We start from the raw sequence: 19139 nt of genomic DNA, 5'->3' as shown, positions 1-19139 counted from the left end.
TCTAGATGACAATTGTCATTCAACGGCCAAGAATATTAGACCCGCCCCCAAAATCACGATTCACATCATCCACAACTAAGGGTATTCACTCGCCAAAAATGAATCCAATAATCATCCCCAAACCAACCTCAACCCCTTTCAACAATGGTATGGCCACTCCAAGGCAATTGAGAGGGGGTCTTCCCAAGGGAGTAGTGTAGTTTCTCCATCCCCTCCCCCTCAATCAATGCCTCATGGCATCTCTGACCAATTTGGTCAGTATCTCCCCATAGGCTAGTTTCTTAGGCTTCCTAGCTCATCCTTAGGCACCCTAAAAGGCTAGCCCCATTTCCTTTAGACTTAGCCATACTTTAGCATCTTCCAAGTCTTACCTTTCTTTCATTTACTTTGGCTACATCTAACACTCATTTAGCTTTATTTTTCCTTCAGTATAACATCCAAAGCATCTAAATATGAAACATTTGGTATGCAAATTTCATTTCTCATTCTTTCATGCTAGGTTTTGTATTTCAGTTCAGGACTGACACTTCAAGTATTTTATCACTCCTAACAAGGCTAAAGATTTGATTTTTTTGTCCTTGCTTTAGTAGGAGGCACAGATAGTATCTTCTCTCTTGAGATCAAGCATCCTTTTCCCTAATCTTGGCATTCGTATTTCTTTCCTTTCAATCGAGGTATTTTCCTCAAGTAGGATGCCTTAGGATGATTATGGGCTGACCTATGCTTTGCAATCCCTTCTTGTCAGAAGTAGTGCAGCAATGGAAGCATAAACAACATGCTGAAATAAATTGCTGAAACACAAGAGAAGAGAAAGAATGAACACAAATACAGATGAGAGCTCAGATGTATACTCGAGAAACGGAATCCATATCGAACACGAGACACCATCATACAACAGTGAGTCATTGGCTGTGTGGGCACCCCTAGCACCGGCTCCTCTCTCCCTAGAAGAATCCACAAATGATGGCTGAAGTACTGAAGAGGAGGAGGAGCCCCAGCAATATATAAGCATGAAATGGGGGGAGCAATAAATGCAATCGGCCAGCATTAAATGCTCCCCAACCCTACACAGCACTCTAGCAAATGCCAGATAAATACTACAAAAAGGCCACAATCTCTGCAACACAAACTCACACCTACGCTGACTAATCTACTAACACCCTCTCTCAGATCAGGGGTGATCTGATACAATACAATAGTACAATGATGGGGAATCATAAACTATACAACATAGAACCACCAGAAGAACCATGGATATCCAAGCAGTGAGTGGCCAGCCCACCACCCAGATGCCTCGGAGAGTATCTGACGTCGATATCGACTATAACAGCACCACTTGAAAATAGAGAAGAATCATAGCAGCTCGTTGTGTTATCTCACCTATGTCACTCAGGACATACAGGACCAATCTACCAAACATGTCTCTGAACATGTGACCATGGAATCCTCACCTTCGGCTAGAACCGCCAAAGTATCCCCTTATGTGGGCTCCAAACGAAAGCCTTCCACTCTCTGTCAAGTAACCAGCCCATCATGAACCTCGATGTCAATCCTAGCTCCAAGATTTGTACCTGCCAGACTTCAGTCAATGCATTTAGGATGTCCCTCTTTGGATCCTACGCATCTGTATAGACATATAGATGAGGCATGGCTACCCCATCTCACCACCCTCTCACACTCCCTCTCTGGCATTGGAGAGTCGTGAGGGATGTTTGCATCACCACCACTAGAAAGCAACTAAGGAAGGGGCCACTAAGCCCTTCCCATGATCCGAAGAAGAGGATCCCTTCCGCGCCTTGGACTTCACCTTGGCCGGAGGATCGGAATCAGAATCTGAGGCAGATGATGACTTGTCAGAGGCGTCCGCATCCCGCTTTGTCTTCTGCTCCTTTTTCTTCCTGGAAGCCGCTAACTCTTTGCAATCCTTCCTTAAGTGACCCTTCTTGCCACAGTGGTAATACTGGGCATTCGACTTCTTCATCTTCGAACCCCTCACTAAAGCTACAAGAGCCTTACCTGAACCTCCATAATGTGACGGAAGCCTCCCTTGTAGTCACAAAGTAGCCTCATGCTCAAGTAGCATGGAGAACATGTGAAGAAAACTAACAAGAGTCGTAGATGTATGCGCCTGTAAAGCATTCGCCACTCCATCAAACTCCCGAGAAAGCTTGTAGAGTATCGTACCAACAAGATGTGTCTCTAATAGGGCAGATTGCATAGTGCGAAGCTAATCCTAGAGTTGGTTAACACGAAGTAGGACGGATTGAATCGTATCTATGGATTCAAACTTCAATTGTTGGAGCTGGCCATAGAGAGTAATGGCCCTCATAGTGGAAGGAGCCTCGTACATCAATTGTAACTTCAACAACACATCTGAAGCTGTCGTACAGGAGGTGACCGCCGGTAGGACTTCTTTGGAAATACACCGAAGTAATGCCGAATAAGCACGGGCATCATCCGAATCCCATGTAAGCACAGCCGCCTCATGGTTATCTTCATCAAAATTAGATGGAACAGGAGAAGGTTGTTTAGGACGTGCCATAGCTCCGCCAACCACGTATCATAACCGCTTCTGTATAAACCAAGCCTTCATCACCGCACTCCACATGTGATAATCAGGTCCATGGAGCTTGTCATCAGTGGATGTGCATGGAGGAGCCATCTGGAGAGGATTCAGAAAAGAAGTAGAGAAAAGAAGAGATTGGGAGAGGGAACATAGCAAAACCACGAGCACAGACTACAAAAAGCAAGAGTTCACATGCAATATAACCCAAAAGCTGATCAAAATAAGCCAAAATCTGCTGCATAAAGTCAAAAAATCAGTTCAAATCTGCTAGAAACAGCAAAAACGGCCTGTTCTGCCAATCGCCCAGCCCAAAATAGTGTTGTAAACAACAAAACACAAGCTGCATGCTACCTAAACAGGTATAGGGAACTGTCGTCAACAGCCTGATGAGGAAAACACAGGCAGCAAGAGGTGTTGGACAGGCAGGTGATGCAGATGCTGATCAAAACGTAGAGTATGGAAGCCAAAATCTGGTCGCAATCAGGTTGACAGCAGTTGCTAGGGCAGCAGAGGGGTAAATCAGTCCTAAAAGCAGCAATAAAACACAGCACAAGGTATGCACAACCTGAAATCTAATACCATGTCAGAAGTAGTGTAGCAATGGAAGCATAAACAACATGCTGAAATAAACTGCCGAAACACAAGACAAGAGAAAGAATGAACACAAATATAGATGAAAACTCAGATATATGCTTGGGAAATGGAATCCATATCGAACACAAGACAGCAGCATACAACAGTGAGTCACTGGCTATGTGGGCACCCTGGCACCGGCTCCTCTCTCCCTAGAAGAATCCACAAATGATGGCTGAAGTACTAAAGAGAAGGAGGAACCCCAGCAATATATAGGCATAAAATGGGGGGAGCAATAAATGCAGTCGGCCAGCATTAAATGCTCCCCAGCCCTAGACAACACTCCAAAAAATGCCAGATAAATACTACAAAAAGGCCACAGCCTCTGCAGCACAAACTCACACCTGAGCTAACTAATCTACTAACACTGGATCCAATTTTGGGCTTGAGAGGAGGTATTGAGCTAAGAAATGCATTACATACTAATTATCTCTTAATAACATCCCAAATCTCAATTATTACCAACATTTCATAGAGAGTGTCTGTGTCCTATAAGCCAAACCATAATTTGGGAGGATCCACTCATCTATAAATAGACAAGCTGCCCAACACTCAGCCCTAATCCTATGTGCACATTGTCGCCACCTTGTTCTCTGCTGTCCACACCCCTTCCCGGCAGATATCTCAATTCGAGCTTGCTGTCCACCAGCCAAGCACCTGCATCCAGCCCTCCTACTGCTGTGTATAGCTGTTGGCAGCATTTTCCAACCTGCTGCCGACCTTCAAACTGCTCCATTTTTCTGCTCCAAGCAATTCCAAGCTGATTTATTGCTTCCAGCCTGTTGCCATACTGCCATGTCATCATCTATCCCTGCATTTTCAACCTGCTGCGCTCCCTTCATCATTTAAACACTTCTCCAGCTGCTGCCCACTATTCAAGCTGTCCTGGGCATGTTTGGCCTGATCCAAACTCTCCAAACCTGCGTTTGCAACTGCCACATACATTCGAAGGTTGTCTACTTGGTTTCAAGATCCGTACAAAGTACAACACACTCTCCAACTAATAATCTCTGCCTCTGTCCTTCAAAGGCACAAGAGTTTCAAGGTTCAATATTCACCTTCCATAGTGTGTTTGCTGCATTGAGCATTGTATTTATTCATTCATCTTCTGTGTTCATTGTCTCTGAGTTACCCTAACCCTATCGAGTCCTTTCATCAATCTATGCTTTGTCGTGCGATTGTGTTTGTATTCCATGTTCGAGTATTTTTGTCAACAGGGGCAAAAAGGGGAAAGCACCTCTTGATGTTCCGAGACAGCATGTAACTTCAAAAGTGGATGTGGTGCAGCCTCAAAATGCACCTGATACATCTAATGAATAGATGCAAATGTTTGCTTTGGGACATGGTCCAAAATTGCATTTGGGAATATTGGAAATGCACTCTATACCTCTAGGACAACAAGAATGTCTCAACATGTGGGACACCCAAGATACTTTACTTGTTCTATGTTCCATCCTATGGATAGGACACTCCATGAATCTAATGAATCGATGCAAATGTTTGCTTTGGGACATGGTCCAAAATTGCATTTGGAAATATTGGAAATGCATACTCTATGCCTCTAGGACAGCAAGAATGTCTCAACATGTGGAACACCCAAGATACTTTACTTATTCTATGTTCCATCCTATGGCTAGGACTCGTACCGATTCATTTGGAACGCAAGCACCATTGTATTCAGTTCTAGACAGATATATCTTGGAAAGGCGGTTGGTATGCAAAATCCCATGTATAGTCACATTGGTTTAGTATCCGGCATGCAAATTAGGATGTTTGGTAATGCGTCTAGAATTACTGGCAAAGTTCACCTCAATTGTGCAAGAAGAGTTGACTTGGCCCATTTAGAAGGGCGTTGGCCATCCTAAGTGCGGCCACTAGTCTACAAGTAACTCAAGCTTTTGACCTACTTGCCTAAAAATAAGAGTTCACAAGCTAAGAAGAGTGAGAGATAGCCATTTTTGTGCTCGCTTGAAACACTTGAAACAATAAGTAGTCCGTGGGTCTTGGCGGTTGAGTGCGAGCTCTCTCAACATTTTGATTCCGTTGTCGGGACCAACAAATTTAAGCTTGAGCACTTGCGCGCCTCAAATCGAGCATTGAAATAAGGTTGCATCCCCGAACTGGTGCTTGAGATTGGTAGGAGATTTGGGCTTTTAATCTTTAGAATAAGTAAGTATGTTGGGTTTTTGATGAGTAGATGAGTAGGAGGATTTATTTCACTATTTGTGTTTTGATTCTTGTTGTATTTAGAGTAGGATAGGAGCAAGAAATCAAAGAAAAAAGCTTTAGGGTTTCTACTATAAAACAAGCCAAAACAAGGCAAAATGAAGGAAAAATTTGTACTAGCAGTTTTGAGGCCCAAACATAAAAAGTATGTGCAACTCTTGACTTCTTGATGTTTCCAAATAAAAATCACCTTTTGTCATGCTAATAATTTAAGTCTACAGTCTTTCTTCTTCACAACATCATCAGGTTTAGTGACGGTTAGAAAGGACCATTGTAGCATATGATTTGAGACAAATATGTAAAGCCTTGACTAGTCATATGCAGCTCTTCTCTTCTTGAGATTTTTGAATAAAAATTCCCTTGTCGCATGCTCATAATCATAGTCTATTGTCTTCTTGAACAAGCTTCTTATCCTCCCAGGTGGCACAACTAGTAGCTACTAACGCCACTCTTGATCGCTAACATTGGCAAATTCACTATTCTCTTTAGGTCAAGGCCCAAAAACTCTAGTTCCATAATGATTAAGCATTTGAAGCACTTGGGCCTTTGCTGGTAGGACGGCCCCTAAATCTTCCTCCACTCAAAGAGGTTGCTACCGATTGAACAAAGGACAAAAGTAATAACATCACAAGGCAATCTATGGGAACACAGAGAGAGCTCAAAGGGAAGGAAAAAAAAAACATGAAAACCTCATCAAATGGTAGGCATTGGTTCTCCTATCAAAAACATCCAACCATCGCAAACACCTTGCCATTGTGGTGGGTGAGAAATCTCAAACATGAGCTTGTTTTCCTTCTAAAACCTCCACTCCAAGAAAGTACATCATGGTGCCAGCTCTAAAAGACGGGCACTCACACAAGCTAAGCTATGCTACCAATTCGTGTGCACTCCAACTACTGCCTATAAATCTTGTGTTTGTTGAGGTTTCTAGCTCCATACAAACAGGATTGTCAAGAGTTGGACAGCAGTGGAAAGAAATAGTGTGTCCAGGCTCTCGTTTTGGACCCTTGAACAGCACAGAAACAAGCAGCCTGCAAAACCTCTCCTCAAAGCAGCAAACTCCACCTCGAGTACAGTATCAACAGCCGCAGAGACCTCTGGACTCATCCCAAAGCAGTTGATGCAGCCTGCAACAGCCAACAACACAGAAAGAAAGCCTCGAATCTGGTCATGCAGCTTCACCAAAAACTAGTACAGGCTATTGTATGAAACGGAACACACTAGCCCCTTAGCACTCTCTCAAACAGCAGTGGAAACAACAAATGAACCTCAAAAAACCAATATCTGCATTAATGGCTGAATAGAAGAAGATACAAGGAAGAACAATGTGAGGATAGTTATCAGAATCATAGTTGCGAAATCCCACAAAGGCTGCCTATTAAGCTGCAGAAGAAAGAAAATAACAGATAGCTGACCTGAATCAGCTAGCCTGGATTTGATAAACTAGCCTTATAGGAAAAAATCAGACCCAGTTGCTGGCCTACCTGAATCAATGACCACACTGCCCTGCACTGTCTCATGTATATTCTCTAGCTGTGCCTGCTGCAGATAATCCCTCCAGGTTCATCTAATACGGGTCACAATCATGCTACCCATGCACTCTACAATTACACATGCCCATCTCCCCACACATACCTGAGAAACAGATACAAGAAAATAGATGGCAAGAAGATGGCAGTACTTTCGTGAGCAGAAATCCAGTATAGAGGATCAACCATTAGTTTAATATGGCCGAGATCCAAGCAATGTAGCTACTAAACGATGATTCATCTTAGTTGCCACATCAAAACCATCTTCAAAACAATAGCCCCTTTAATTTGCTTTAAGATGTCATAATTTCAAAACAAGCAACGATGTCATAATTTCAAAACAAAGAGTCAAAATTATTTACAGAACAGTGAGCGCCAAATCACATACAATTGCTACATGTACTCCAAGAATGAATACTGGATGATGAGAGAACATACATAAGCTCATTTTCTAGAAATACAACTGGGTCAGGATCCCTGATAGCTGCCTTCAACAGACCACGTGCATCTTCAGAGTTGTACGGGCTAAGAACCTTAAGACCTGGACAAGATCCATACCATGCAGCAAAGCACTGCCAAACATTCCAAACAAGTCATTTATTGGGCGTGATGGCAGGAGCAACTAAAAGAGGTGAAGCAGTACTACTTGTGAGTGCTGTGCAGCAACACCAGCTGCTGCTCCATTGGGACCCCTGAAGACAATAGGAACAGAAATTTGCCCTGCAGACATGTAGTTTGTTTTGGCTGCAGAATTGATGATGTGATCGATTGCCTGAAGGGAGGCCACAACAACATTGAACATTAAGAAGTCATTAAAGAGACAGCAGTCTCCTAAATCTCCATCTAGTTCCAAAGCTTCTTTTTTTTTTTAACGCTGCCAATGGACATCAGCAATCTCTATATAAGCAATCGCATCAAGCCTTTGAAATAAGCATAAAAGATTACCTGCATGGCAAAGTTGAATGTCATAAACTCTACAATTGGTTTTAGGCCATGAAAAGCTGCCCCTACACCAATGCCTGTAAATCCTGCCTGAAATTAAAGATAAATCTTGAGCCCCGCTGCCACAAAAAGCATTTAAAAAGCTCACAAAAGCCACATCAATTTTCCAATCACTACCTCAGTAATGGGTGTATCAAGCACCCTTTCTGGCCCAAACTTCTGTAACAGACCTTTAGATACCTACACATATCAAAAGGTTGTTTCTTATACCAACAGAATAATTTTGAAACTCTAGCAAGAATCACAATCAACGATTGTCACTCCTAACAATCTAAAAGTATGCTCAAAACCAAACATTATATGAGGATTGTGTACTACCTTATATGCACCTTGGTATTCCCCAACCTGAGAGCCAAAACACCACAGGTTTCCAAACAGTGGAACCGAAATTTTAATCAGAAGTTTCCACTTGGTCCAGAAGCAAAAAATGACATGATAATAAAATCCATAACCTCTTCACCCATGAGAAAAACTTTGGAGTCTGCCGTCATCTCCTCATCAAGAGCAGAGTTGAGCGCATCACGGACTGTCATCTGCACATTAGACATGTTAAATTAAAACTTTGCATACTTTGTAAAACCATCACGTATGGAAACAGTTCAAATGTTTCTTCTAACCTCTTTGGCTGCCGTGCAATAGCTCCTCCAACCAACTAATCCCTTCAATGTCCTTCTTGTGGATTTCTGTGAAACAGACAAAATCATTCAACTTCAAACCTTTACAAACACAACGGTTCTTAAGGTTGACTGTTTGGGGATGATGATCCTTTATCAGATAATAAGGCTTCCTATTTCAGTATATTACACGAAATCGTGAGACCCGTATGTGGACTTTTAGAGCTTGTCTTCTCGCAATGTCTACAATCACACATTGCAATAGGCTGATTGTGCGTGAAGGTTGAGCATTTTGGTTCTCCAAAACTATAGGATTCGATTAAAGACTTCAAAAATGGTATGGCTGCATTCACGTTGCCAGAAACGTTCATCTTTAACAATCACACAACTTCGATGTCGCACACAAGAATTTGAGAACAGACAATAATGTTGTCCTCCACCCCGCGATCCATCTCCATGTCTCATGAATCAAGAAACCGAAACTAAACCTGGCTCTCCATGGCCGATATTGCAAAATTGGCAGGATAAATCTGGTGCTTAGGTTGTGGCGAGAAACAACACAGGCTGTCGATCCTCGGGGTTAAAGAAAAATAGCACATGCCATCCAAGGCAAGGAAGGAACTTACGAACGCCGGGTTGAGGAGCGGCTTGACATTCCCGAACGCCATGGATGCCGTCGTCCTGCGATCTGCTAGGGTTTCTGATCAGCAACAAGATCGCAGAAACATGAAGGCGGGGAGGGAGGAGGCCCGCAGATCCAACCCCCGGGGACAAAAGATTGGCAGATGCGCAGCCTATGGGGATGCTGGTGAGAAGTCAATCAAGACAAGAAGAGCGGTATTTTGCCTGTTGTCCACCACGTGCACTACTCTCTCTTGGGTCACGGGCAACGGGCCGCCGCCAACTTGCGGTACTTCACAGGATCAAAAGTCACCTCCCCATCTTTGAACTTTGCAGGCCTTGTCGTCTAAATCTAAATTTATATAAGTTAAATGGAATATCGAGAGTCGAGACTTATCTTGCAAAATAAATTGCACTATTTGCCAAAAATAGCATTCTCATTCTTTGCAACCGAGGGTTTAGAACCTTTAATCTTACGAATTTTTAGCTATAAGAATACAAGAGGCTTGCCTTATACCAACATTTTTGCTTTGCATATAAATTATAATTAAAATTTAAAAAATATTAAATTATTTATACTTGCTACAATTTTTCATACTTTATATTTTTCCTCTTGTCCAACATTTCAAACCACATATCACAATCAAAGAAGTTGCTCCTCTAGTCTAGATGTTAGAATTGCTATCTGCCAATGAGATTACATAAAGTAACTAAGAAGAGAGAGACAAAAAGATGTGTCAGACATCTCCATCTTCATCGCCAATGATGCCAAAAATCCTCACATCGGTACAGTGCTTTATTTTCAAATCAGACACAAAGGAGATAGATCTTATTTTAACACCTACATATGATTGTTTCTATAGAGCTTGAGTTCATTGCAGCGAGTCACTTGAATCGTGATGCTACATGTGCTCATTTATGCTCAAGCATACAATTTTAATCAGTATGCTATATCAAACATAATTCTATATGTATGAGCTAAAGATAATAACCATTCTTCTTAGATAAATGTTAATACTGTATAATATACTCACATTGCACATGTAATTAATGCCCCTTGCACATGAATGTTAGCACATGCACAACAATGTTGTTGGGGTAAAGGCCAATGACCTATAGTGGCAACACTTATATAACTGTACAGTTATATATAAGTGAAGATAACAAAGAATAAGGATACCACTCACTTGGTGTCCACATAACTCTCTTATGTTCTTCACTTTCTCAACCCTCTTGCACTCCATAGCTTTTATCTCACATCCCACCATTTCTTCCCTCTCAAGTAGTATCAGAGTAGCATTTCATATTCCTAGGATCTTATGCTTAAAGCAAAGAGAACAAGGAGTGAAGCTTTGTTGTGAAGGTCATGAATTTGAGCTTCTTCTTTGACATTGATGCTTATTGCCTACACATTGATAGAGGTATTATTCTCATTGTCTGGATCTAGATCGAAGTCAAGCATGTGCTTGAGCCAATGAGGTTGGATTTGGGGTTGCAATATCCCACATTGGCAATGATTTGGCAACCATTTGTGGCTGGATTTGAAGCAAAATAGCTTGGCTTTGGATGTTTAGAAATAGATATGGGCACATGGTTTCGAGTATGCAAGCACATGAGTTGCTTAAGCACCTGGGCAACTCATTTTTTGAAAGTAAGGGATTTAAGCAAGGGGTTTGCTTCAATCTAGCAACGGGCTTGCTTAAGCTCAAACTCTACTTGTTCTTGAAGCAGGGGGGATTTAGGGACATTCCATTTGCAGTCAGTTGGCTTCTTTTTAGTTTGCAGTTAGGTGTATCTTGTTTTTAGTGTGTAAACATACTTGTGTCATTATCGCTTATTCATCAAGTTCACAAAATGCATTGTTCAATATTGAAAAGCCTAATGGTATGAACTTTTCATATTGAAAATAGCAAATATCTTATATATTAGTCTAGAAGAAGCAAGTAAAGTTGATCAAATGTTGTGGGATTGAAGCAAAGGACATGGATGTAGATGTATGGGAGGAATTGGATGAGTTGGCACACTTTACTATTATGTTGACACTCTTAAAGTTTGTGTATCTTAAGGTAACAAACGTTACAAGTGTTTAAGGTTTATGGAAAAAGCTTGGTGACTTGTATGAAAAAGACTCAATGAGTTGAACGCTAATGTTGAGAGCAATTTGCTCATTGAGGAGATGAACAGAAAAAATTATGCAAGGTCAAAGAGCTCTAGTGCACTTATGTTAAAAGGAAGGTCAAATGCCAAGGGGAGCTCTAGTGAGAGAGGCAAGTTTAGAAGCAAGTCATGTAGCAAAAAGGACATAAAATGCTACTTTTCTAATAAGAAGGGACATTTATGTAATAAGAAAAGGATGTAATAAAAGGTTAGCTATTTGTTATTTTCTAACTTATGCAAAAAGGATGTAGAATGCTACATTTGTAATAAGAAGGGATGCATAAACTAATGCAATTTATTTATGAAAATTCAAGTTGCAAAATAAATTGCACTATTGTCAAAAATAGCCTTCACATTTTTTGTCCTGCTTATAAAGAGAAGCACCATAATGTTTCAATTGGTTGTCTAAAAATTTAGAAAAAAAAAGTATTCCTTTGAAAAATAAGAAGCTTGAAGAAATGGAGAGATATGTATGCTATCTATGGATTCATTATATGTATAAGAAATTTTATTTGATTTTATTTTTGATTTTATATATATATATAGAGAGAGAGAGAGAGAGAAATAGGTATATATATTTTTTCTCCACTCAAAAATAATAGGTATATATATTCTCTCTCTCTCTCTCTCTCTCTCTCTCTCTCTCTCTCTCTCTCTCTCTCTCTCTCTCTCTCTCTCTCTCTATGTACCTATTTTTTTCTCCACTCAATTACACATCAAAAAAAAAATCAAATAAAATTTCTTATACATATAATGAATCCACAGATAGCATACATATCTCTTCATTTCTTCAAGCTTCTTATTTTTCAAATGAATACTTTTTTTTCTAAATTTTTAGACAACCAATTGAAACATTATGGTGCTGCTCTTTATAAGTAGGACAATATCAATATATATATATATATATATATATATATATTGATGACCCCCCTCAACTAGGTTTGCAATGTTGGCCCTTGGACCTATTACATGTGGTGTACATTGTATCAATGCCTCTGGCCACCATGACATCTGCAACATTCTCTAGCCATGATACCACATTTTGATCAAGGGGGGGGGGGGGGGGGGGGGGGGGTGTTTTGGTGATACATGGCGTAGAGAGAGAGAGAGAGAGAGAGAGAGAGAGAGGTTATTTATTAAAAAGGAGAAAAAGTTTTGTATTGGCTTTTGTTCTTTTGTTGTTGGTGAGGTGGGGGGGAGGGAGAGAGAGACGGGGGACGAGGGACGCAACACTGATACATAAAGGTTTTTTTTTGTAGTGCATCACTTTTTAAGACGGTCTCTAATATAACGCTAGTTTTTATAGGTTAATACTTCAGTTTGATGTGTATTATCATTTAATTTAGGGATTTTGATTTTTAAGTATTTCTAATATGAATATTATACTGATGGAATGTTATAATTTTAAAGTTATATTCATGAAATATATTTTTTTAAAATTTAAGGTTAACTTTTATTTCAATAAAAAATATTTTTATTAATTTTATTAGATTTTTATATTAATTTTTAATTTGGTTTATTAAATTAAATATTATACTATTTAATAATATTAAATATTTTATATTACTTTTCTATATATTTACATTTTATTTATTTATTTTATATATAATTAAATCATATTATATGTTTTTTATGTTAAATATTTTTCCTTTAAACATATATGTTTTTAATTTTCTTATATCAGATATTATTTGGATTAGGTACAATGTATTTCTAAATTAGAAATTTATGCATTGTAGTTGTAAAAGTTATAGCTATTAATATTAGTCAACAATTAAAATCATGACTACTCATGCACATCTTATACTCATGCCAATGTGGCTAGAGTAGTTTCTCACTAAAATTAAATGTGTGTTTTTCCTTCATTATAATCCATCCCCACCTAAGAGTCTTTGCCCTAGAAAACAAAAGAAGAGCTTATTACAAAGAAATGCTCAATGAGGATGATAGAGTACTACTCTTTTACAAGGTATACAATAATAGACACAATTTGAAGAAATCTTCATAAAACTAATTGGAATCAAAGGAGAAGACCAAGTAGAACATATGTATATCCATGATAAGCCATAAACACGAAGTTTTGGTCATAATATTTTCATAAAATACCATCTACAAACAATGAACCAAATTCTACAACAATCCCTAATGTCGTAAAACTAAAAAAACTTTTGATGGACTTATCTTATTTAATCATGTCATATGTCAAAAGAAAGCTCGTGATAGATTAAGTTTCTTTGCATGGCATGAGGTGGGAGTCAATTCGTAATACATAATCATATTAGGGTACCAAAGGTAGGATACTATCCCACAATGATTTTAAAGACCTTGCAAATGAAGAGAGTTACACCCATCCAAGCCACATGGTTTAGTAATCCAGAGATTGAGGAGCAAGTGGAATTTTTATTTGGACACTCTAGTTCTCTGACACATTTGCTTCAGCAAATTGTGCTAGGGAATGCCATCACTGTCGACGTGGGCTTTGTCCACAACCAGCAATGGCCATCGTACTTTTGCTCCATGCCCTTCAAAGGATGCATGTTGTTTGACTACTTGTGGAAGCTCATATGGCACATTGTCATTGTACAAATTAGGATTTCCTCCACACTCTCTAGAACACTCGTATTCTAAAGCAATTGATGTAAGATTGGGTGTCGCTCTCCTAAAGATATTTTGTACTCAACAACACTTGTAATATGGGAGGTTGGCTCTAACCCCTTCTCTTTCACATCAAATGTGATTGGAATGGTCTTGTTTTTTAACATGTTTGGGGTGGGTAAGCCTTCCAAATTGGTTGTTATTTGCCGCACGCTGCAAGAGCTCTTGGTGAGGTCTATTACACAGGAGGTTTGCGATGTAGGTTCATTTTCTTGTTCGACAAGATAGTCTTGTGAGACCAAGGTATCTAGAATATATGCATACATAGCCTCATTGTCCACTACAAGATATAGGCCTTATACCGATGTTAAAAGCGATGGAAATGTTAATAAAGAAATTTGCCCCCTTCATCGCAAAAAGCATCTGTATTGGCGACGCCATAGAATAGTCGGTATTTGCGACGCTAATACCGACGCAAATAGCGACACTGATAACGATGCTAATAGCGACGGGTGCAGTAAATTTGCGACGCTAGTAGCGACGGTAACATGGAAGAAAAAATTTGTGGCAGGATAGCTTGGGCCGTACAAAATAGTTTCATAAATGTGTACAATGCTCGTGTAAATAAAGACAAAGTGTACTTAAATCATAACACTGATACATGAAATTAATACATGATCGCATAATGAAAGCGACCAGTACAATCATGGCAAGATACTACTACTACATAGAAAATGTCTACACAGATCACGTGACCAAAAAAGAAGGGTGTATGAGCTCCAGGGATCTAAGGGCGAGCTATAGATCATTGCCATCCGAAACCTCATCCCGCCGCAAAGGAGCATCGAATGGACTTTGCAAAAAAGAAACAACTACACATCAGTCCACCATACAATAATGCATTCTAATTAAACATGGTAACTACGGACAAGAAAGATGAGTGACTTACAGGACCGCTACAGCATCCATACAATCGGTCGATCAATGTAGTGAGACCGTGCCTCTGCATATCGAGTCTCAAGGCCGGTGGGATCGCGATTTGTAATGGAGTGCTGCAAAGAAAACAAAATACAACTGTTAGAAGCACGATTGTCAGTATAAAGGATATTGCAAAAAAATAAGTAAGCAAAATAAAAGAAAAACTTACAAAGTCCTCCAAATATGTCATGTGGCCGCCACTCCCAAGATGATGGACCACTCCGGCATCTAGTCATGTCCTCACTGCCTCGCGCTGCTGTCTCCAACGTCCTGGAGAATCTGTAGCCTCCTCCATGAGTCGGCGCTGATTGTCCGTGTCTAGCCACTCGAGCTTTACAGCCCCACTCTTGAGTGCCTTATGTGCATCCGATCGTTTGTGTGACATATATGCACGCATGCACTCCATCATCTAGCTCGTAGAAAACCTATCTGTTGTGGCTGGTACCGAAAACTCCTCATGCAAGGATGCTACTATGTAGTCATTGCTCCCTTCCGGTATGTTCTTTCAATGATCCAAGACGTTGTGCTGAAAAACTTGTTGGCACAACTCTCTCATGTGAGCCATCACCCTCCTCCCCTCATGATTCATGATGATGGCTCCTGACCTATCATCTACAAGGTAGGCATACCCCTCTGGGGTATGCCTAAGATGGGTTATCTCCCACCTGTGGACCACGCTCCTTGGCATATCTAGGAGACCCCTGTACATCTGGTATATCTACGGGGGTAGTATCTATCGGAGTAGTACCCATAGGGATGCCACCTACTACAGACGATTGAGAGCAAAAGCCGGAGTGCCTGGAGTAGACGTCCCCACAGGTGTGACAAATCCTGGAGGTGACGCAACTCTAGTAGAACGACTAGACTGAGACACCGCGTCCATGCCTCCACAGCAACCACTTGAGCCACGCTCTCTCGAACCGCCATGAGAGCTAGGAGTAGCACTTGTATCTCGAGCCAACCGTGAGCTCACTGCATTCGAATCTCTACAGCATCCCCCTGAACCACTCCCTCCGTCTAGACCAAGTTTGGAGCGTTGACCTCGTCTACTTGAAACTAAAGCATCAGATCGTGATGAAGTAGATCTAATAGAGCGACCTGACGGTGTCTGAGATAGCTCCTGGTCTGCCATGCCTCTAAATCTCGCCATCTGATCTAGAGACATGTGCATGAAGATCTCCTACAGCTCCTCATCGCTCATCCCTCAACTCATCCTGATGATCTAAATATCCACAAAGGTCACCTGCACAGACAAAAAATGATGTTAGCATAATCAATATAAATCATACAAAGCACGGTAATATAAATCTTAAAAACTTGATCTTACTTAAAATGCATATCTTATGTACCCTTATAAGCGATTCGTCAACGAATTGAGTAGGTGGATATTCCAAGTATGAAGTATCATATGGTCCCATGTCAATCTCCTGACATAACTTGGCATACACTGGAAGGTCGATAGACATGCCACCACAAAAGGATGAGTCCATCTCGTTCTCAAAGAATTCTTGGACTCCTATATTTCCATCATTGTTACCTGATGCTAGCTCCTCTACATGCTCCAAGCTTTCAATGGCCTCCACCCCTTGCAATATCGACCCCTCTATTTGCATATTGTCCTCATCTATGCTTGGAATATCGCTTTGATCATATACTCTCGCACTTCGAGGAGCTGAAGGTATAACATACCACCATCGAGGTTGTCGGGGGTTTGGATAGAATAGTACCTATTCACAATCATGTACAAGAGAGATTTAACTATTGTAACATGTACCATGTCGTAATACAATTAAAAAACAAATGAGTTCATGCACATGTTCACAATGGGCCGACAACACAAAGGTATCACGCAAATCTGTTCTTTTTTTTTCAGAATCTATTTTGAGAAATCCAGATGGACCTCGTCGAACTGTTGCTCCAGCTCTTTCAAGTACCACTTTTAACCCACTACACATTGAATAGTATCATGGAGAAGCTATGGTAATCCACTGTAACAATACTTTGCAAGTTTCCAAAATACTCCATCTCATCTATAGCCGTGTTTGGATCCGTTGCTCGTCATTAGCTCTCTTGCTCGAACCTTGCCATGATATCACAATCTATTGTGGAGCGCATTTTTTCAATACGCTCCATGAGAAAATACCGTCCACGTGATCACGCTGCACTATATAATTTGTACTGTACATTGAAACACTCAACTAGTTGTCACATATAAAATATAGATACGACTAACCCTAAACATGTCATCACCATTAGACTACATCCCCTCGAGAATTCCCACTCCTTAGTTGAGACCTCTGTCCCTTCGCGAGATGCTGCGGTCAAAGCTCCATGCAACCATTGTGTTGACATAAACCGCAGCATCTCCTCCATGCCCTTAGGATATCGAATCGGTCGATGGTGTATACTACATCGAAATTCAAATCGTGCTTCATCTCGATCTTTCCTAGCTTGTTGGCACCTAGTGAGCCACGTCTCCATAAAGGCATGGTGCAACATACAAAAGCAATTCACTTTCTCCTCCATTGTAGCATCCATTCTTTTTTCTATCGCATTTTCAACCACCACATCTCCGGTCAGTCTATCATCGTCCTTCAGTGACCATAGCATACCGTTGTCTAAATCCACCGTTGGTAGCCATTGTGAAATATGCACTAGTGCCTCAGATACCAACAAACCTTTAGCCATGCTATTTTCTGGCCGAATTTTCGGACAAAGCCTTTCAGGGTTTTCATGAAGCACTCCAAGAAGAACATCCATCCCGTATGGACAGGTCTAGCAATCTCCATTTTATCTACCAGATGTACAAGAAGGTGGATTTGTATCGTAAGCATGCTAGTAGACAGGTATTTCTCAAAGAGACAGACCGTCTCCACTCCTCCCCGCCTCGCAGATTCAATAGAGGATGTCTTAATCTCCTCCTGTGAGATCCATTGCACTAAAGTCGACAACCTGTAAATTGGCCCGTGTATTTCTGGAGTAAGGCATCCTACGATCGTGATTGGTGGTACGAACTGCCACAAATGAGAAAGCATTATGAACAATGATTACACTCCAAATAGCAAAATACGTAGGCCACTTACAATCCATTCGTTGTAAAAACCTGACATATCTTATGCCAATCATGGGATTTTAGCCCTGATAATTGGTCGTCTTTAGAAAACGCAGACCTGAGAGAACGCTGTGGGAGCTTTCGCTCAACCGCCAAGACCCCCGAACTGCTTATTGTTTTAAGCGTTCCAAGTCGAGCACTAATGGCTACCTCTCACATAGCCGACGCGCCATCCATACCTATGGGTGTAGTGAGCTTACATCCATGCCGATCGAGTTACCTCCTCTCCTGCGCACTCCAGTAGCTCCATGATCCAAGTGCAAGCTTCAAGCACACTCCATCCTCAAGCTCCACGCTCCAAGCTCCATTGCTGCGAGTAAGACAAAAGAAGAGAAGAGAAGAAAAGAAGAGAGGAGAATATGGAGAGCATCTCCTCCCCGGTTCCTCACCCTCACACACTCACTCCTTCACACTCTCACACTCCCTCTCTCAAGCATAAGCTCAAGCAAGCAAGAACAAGAATAATAATAATAATAGGAGAGCCACTTTTGGCCACACACAAGAATGAGCTTCTCATTCACTTTTCAACTTTATATACAAAACCCTAAATCCCTTTTGGGCGGTCATCCCCGTATCCCCTTTTTTTACATGGCCGGCCGTGGCCTAGGCCCTTTTCCCCATTGTCCTTCTATCTTCCTAGCTTCATTTCCACCGCCCATACATTTACAAATTGCACAAGTGAGAGCCCGACGCTCCTTGGATTAAACCATGATGCGCTTGCACTCTTTTACGAATGTATTGACTTGCGCTTTTCCTTGCGCGCCTTTCTCCCTTATTTAGGACTTTTCTCCTTGTGCGTCTTTGTCTTCCGTTTCACTTTGCCTTGGCCTTTGTCTTCTGCTTTAGCTTTTCTAGATTTTCCACCTTTGTTTGTTTGAGGGTTAACATTACCCCCCTCCTAGACAAGTGTCAGTCCCATGGTTGTCATGGAGGAGTGGTAATGGTGGGGAGGAAGGTCGTTGGAGGCACGTTGGTGGTTTAGGTGACTGGTGGTAGGGCTATTCTTTGTGGGGATTGTACTGATGGAGTATAAGTGGCGGTTTGTTGGGGATTCTGCACATGACGATTCTTGGCGGGCTTGTAGGATGATAAAGGATAGGAATTCA

The 19139-nt window shown here is 41.0% G+C and overlaps 1 protein-coding gene across 1 annotated transcript in view; it reads right to left on the bottom strand.

Annotated features, from left to right (window-relative positions):
* LOC148011918 (pyruvate dehydrogenase E1 component subunit beta-1, mitochondrial-like) overlaps positions 1-9514 on the bottom strand; it is a 49534-nt gene extending 40020 nt beyond the window's left edge. Inside the window, exons 1-8 of the mRNA XM_087669904.1 lie at positions 9197-9514; positions 8574-8639; positions 8409-8489; positions 8275-8301; positions 8074-8136; positions 7900-7986; positions 7601-7726; positions 7393-7526 (exon numbers count right to left, since the gene is read on the bottom strand). Coding sequence (XP_087526030.1) covers positions 7393-7526; positions 7601-7726; positions 7900-7986; positions 8074-8136; positions 8275-8301; positions 8409-8489; positions 8574-8639; positions 9197-9238 — 626 coding nt within the window. The 5' untranslated portion in view covers positions 9239-9514. The remainder of the gene's footprint in view (positions 1-7392; positions 7527-7600; positions 7727-7899; positions 7987-8073; positions 8137-8274; positions 8302-8408; positions 8490-8573; positions 8640-9196) is intronic.
* Positions 9515-19139: the final 9625 nt, after the last annotated feature.

This window comes from Lygodium microphyllum, chromosome 28 (genome assembly GCF_053477565.2).
Source record: "Lygodium microphyllum isolate KBCC chromosome 28, Lygodium_microphyllum_v1.1.10, whole genome shotgun sequence".
NCBI lineage: Eukaryota > Viridiplantae > Streptophyta > Polypodiopsida > Schizaeales > Lygodiaceae > Lygodium > Lygodium microphyllum.
This window is presented reverse-complemented; position numbering and strand designations above follow the sequence as displayed.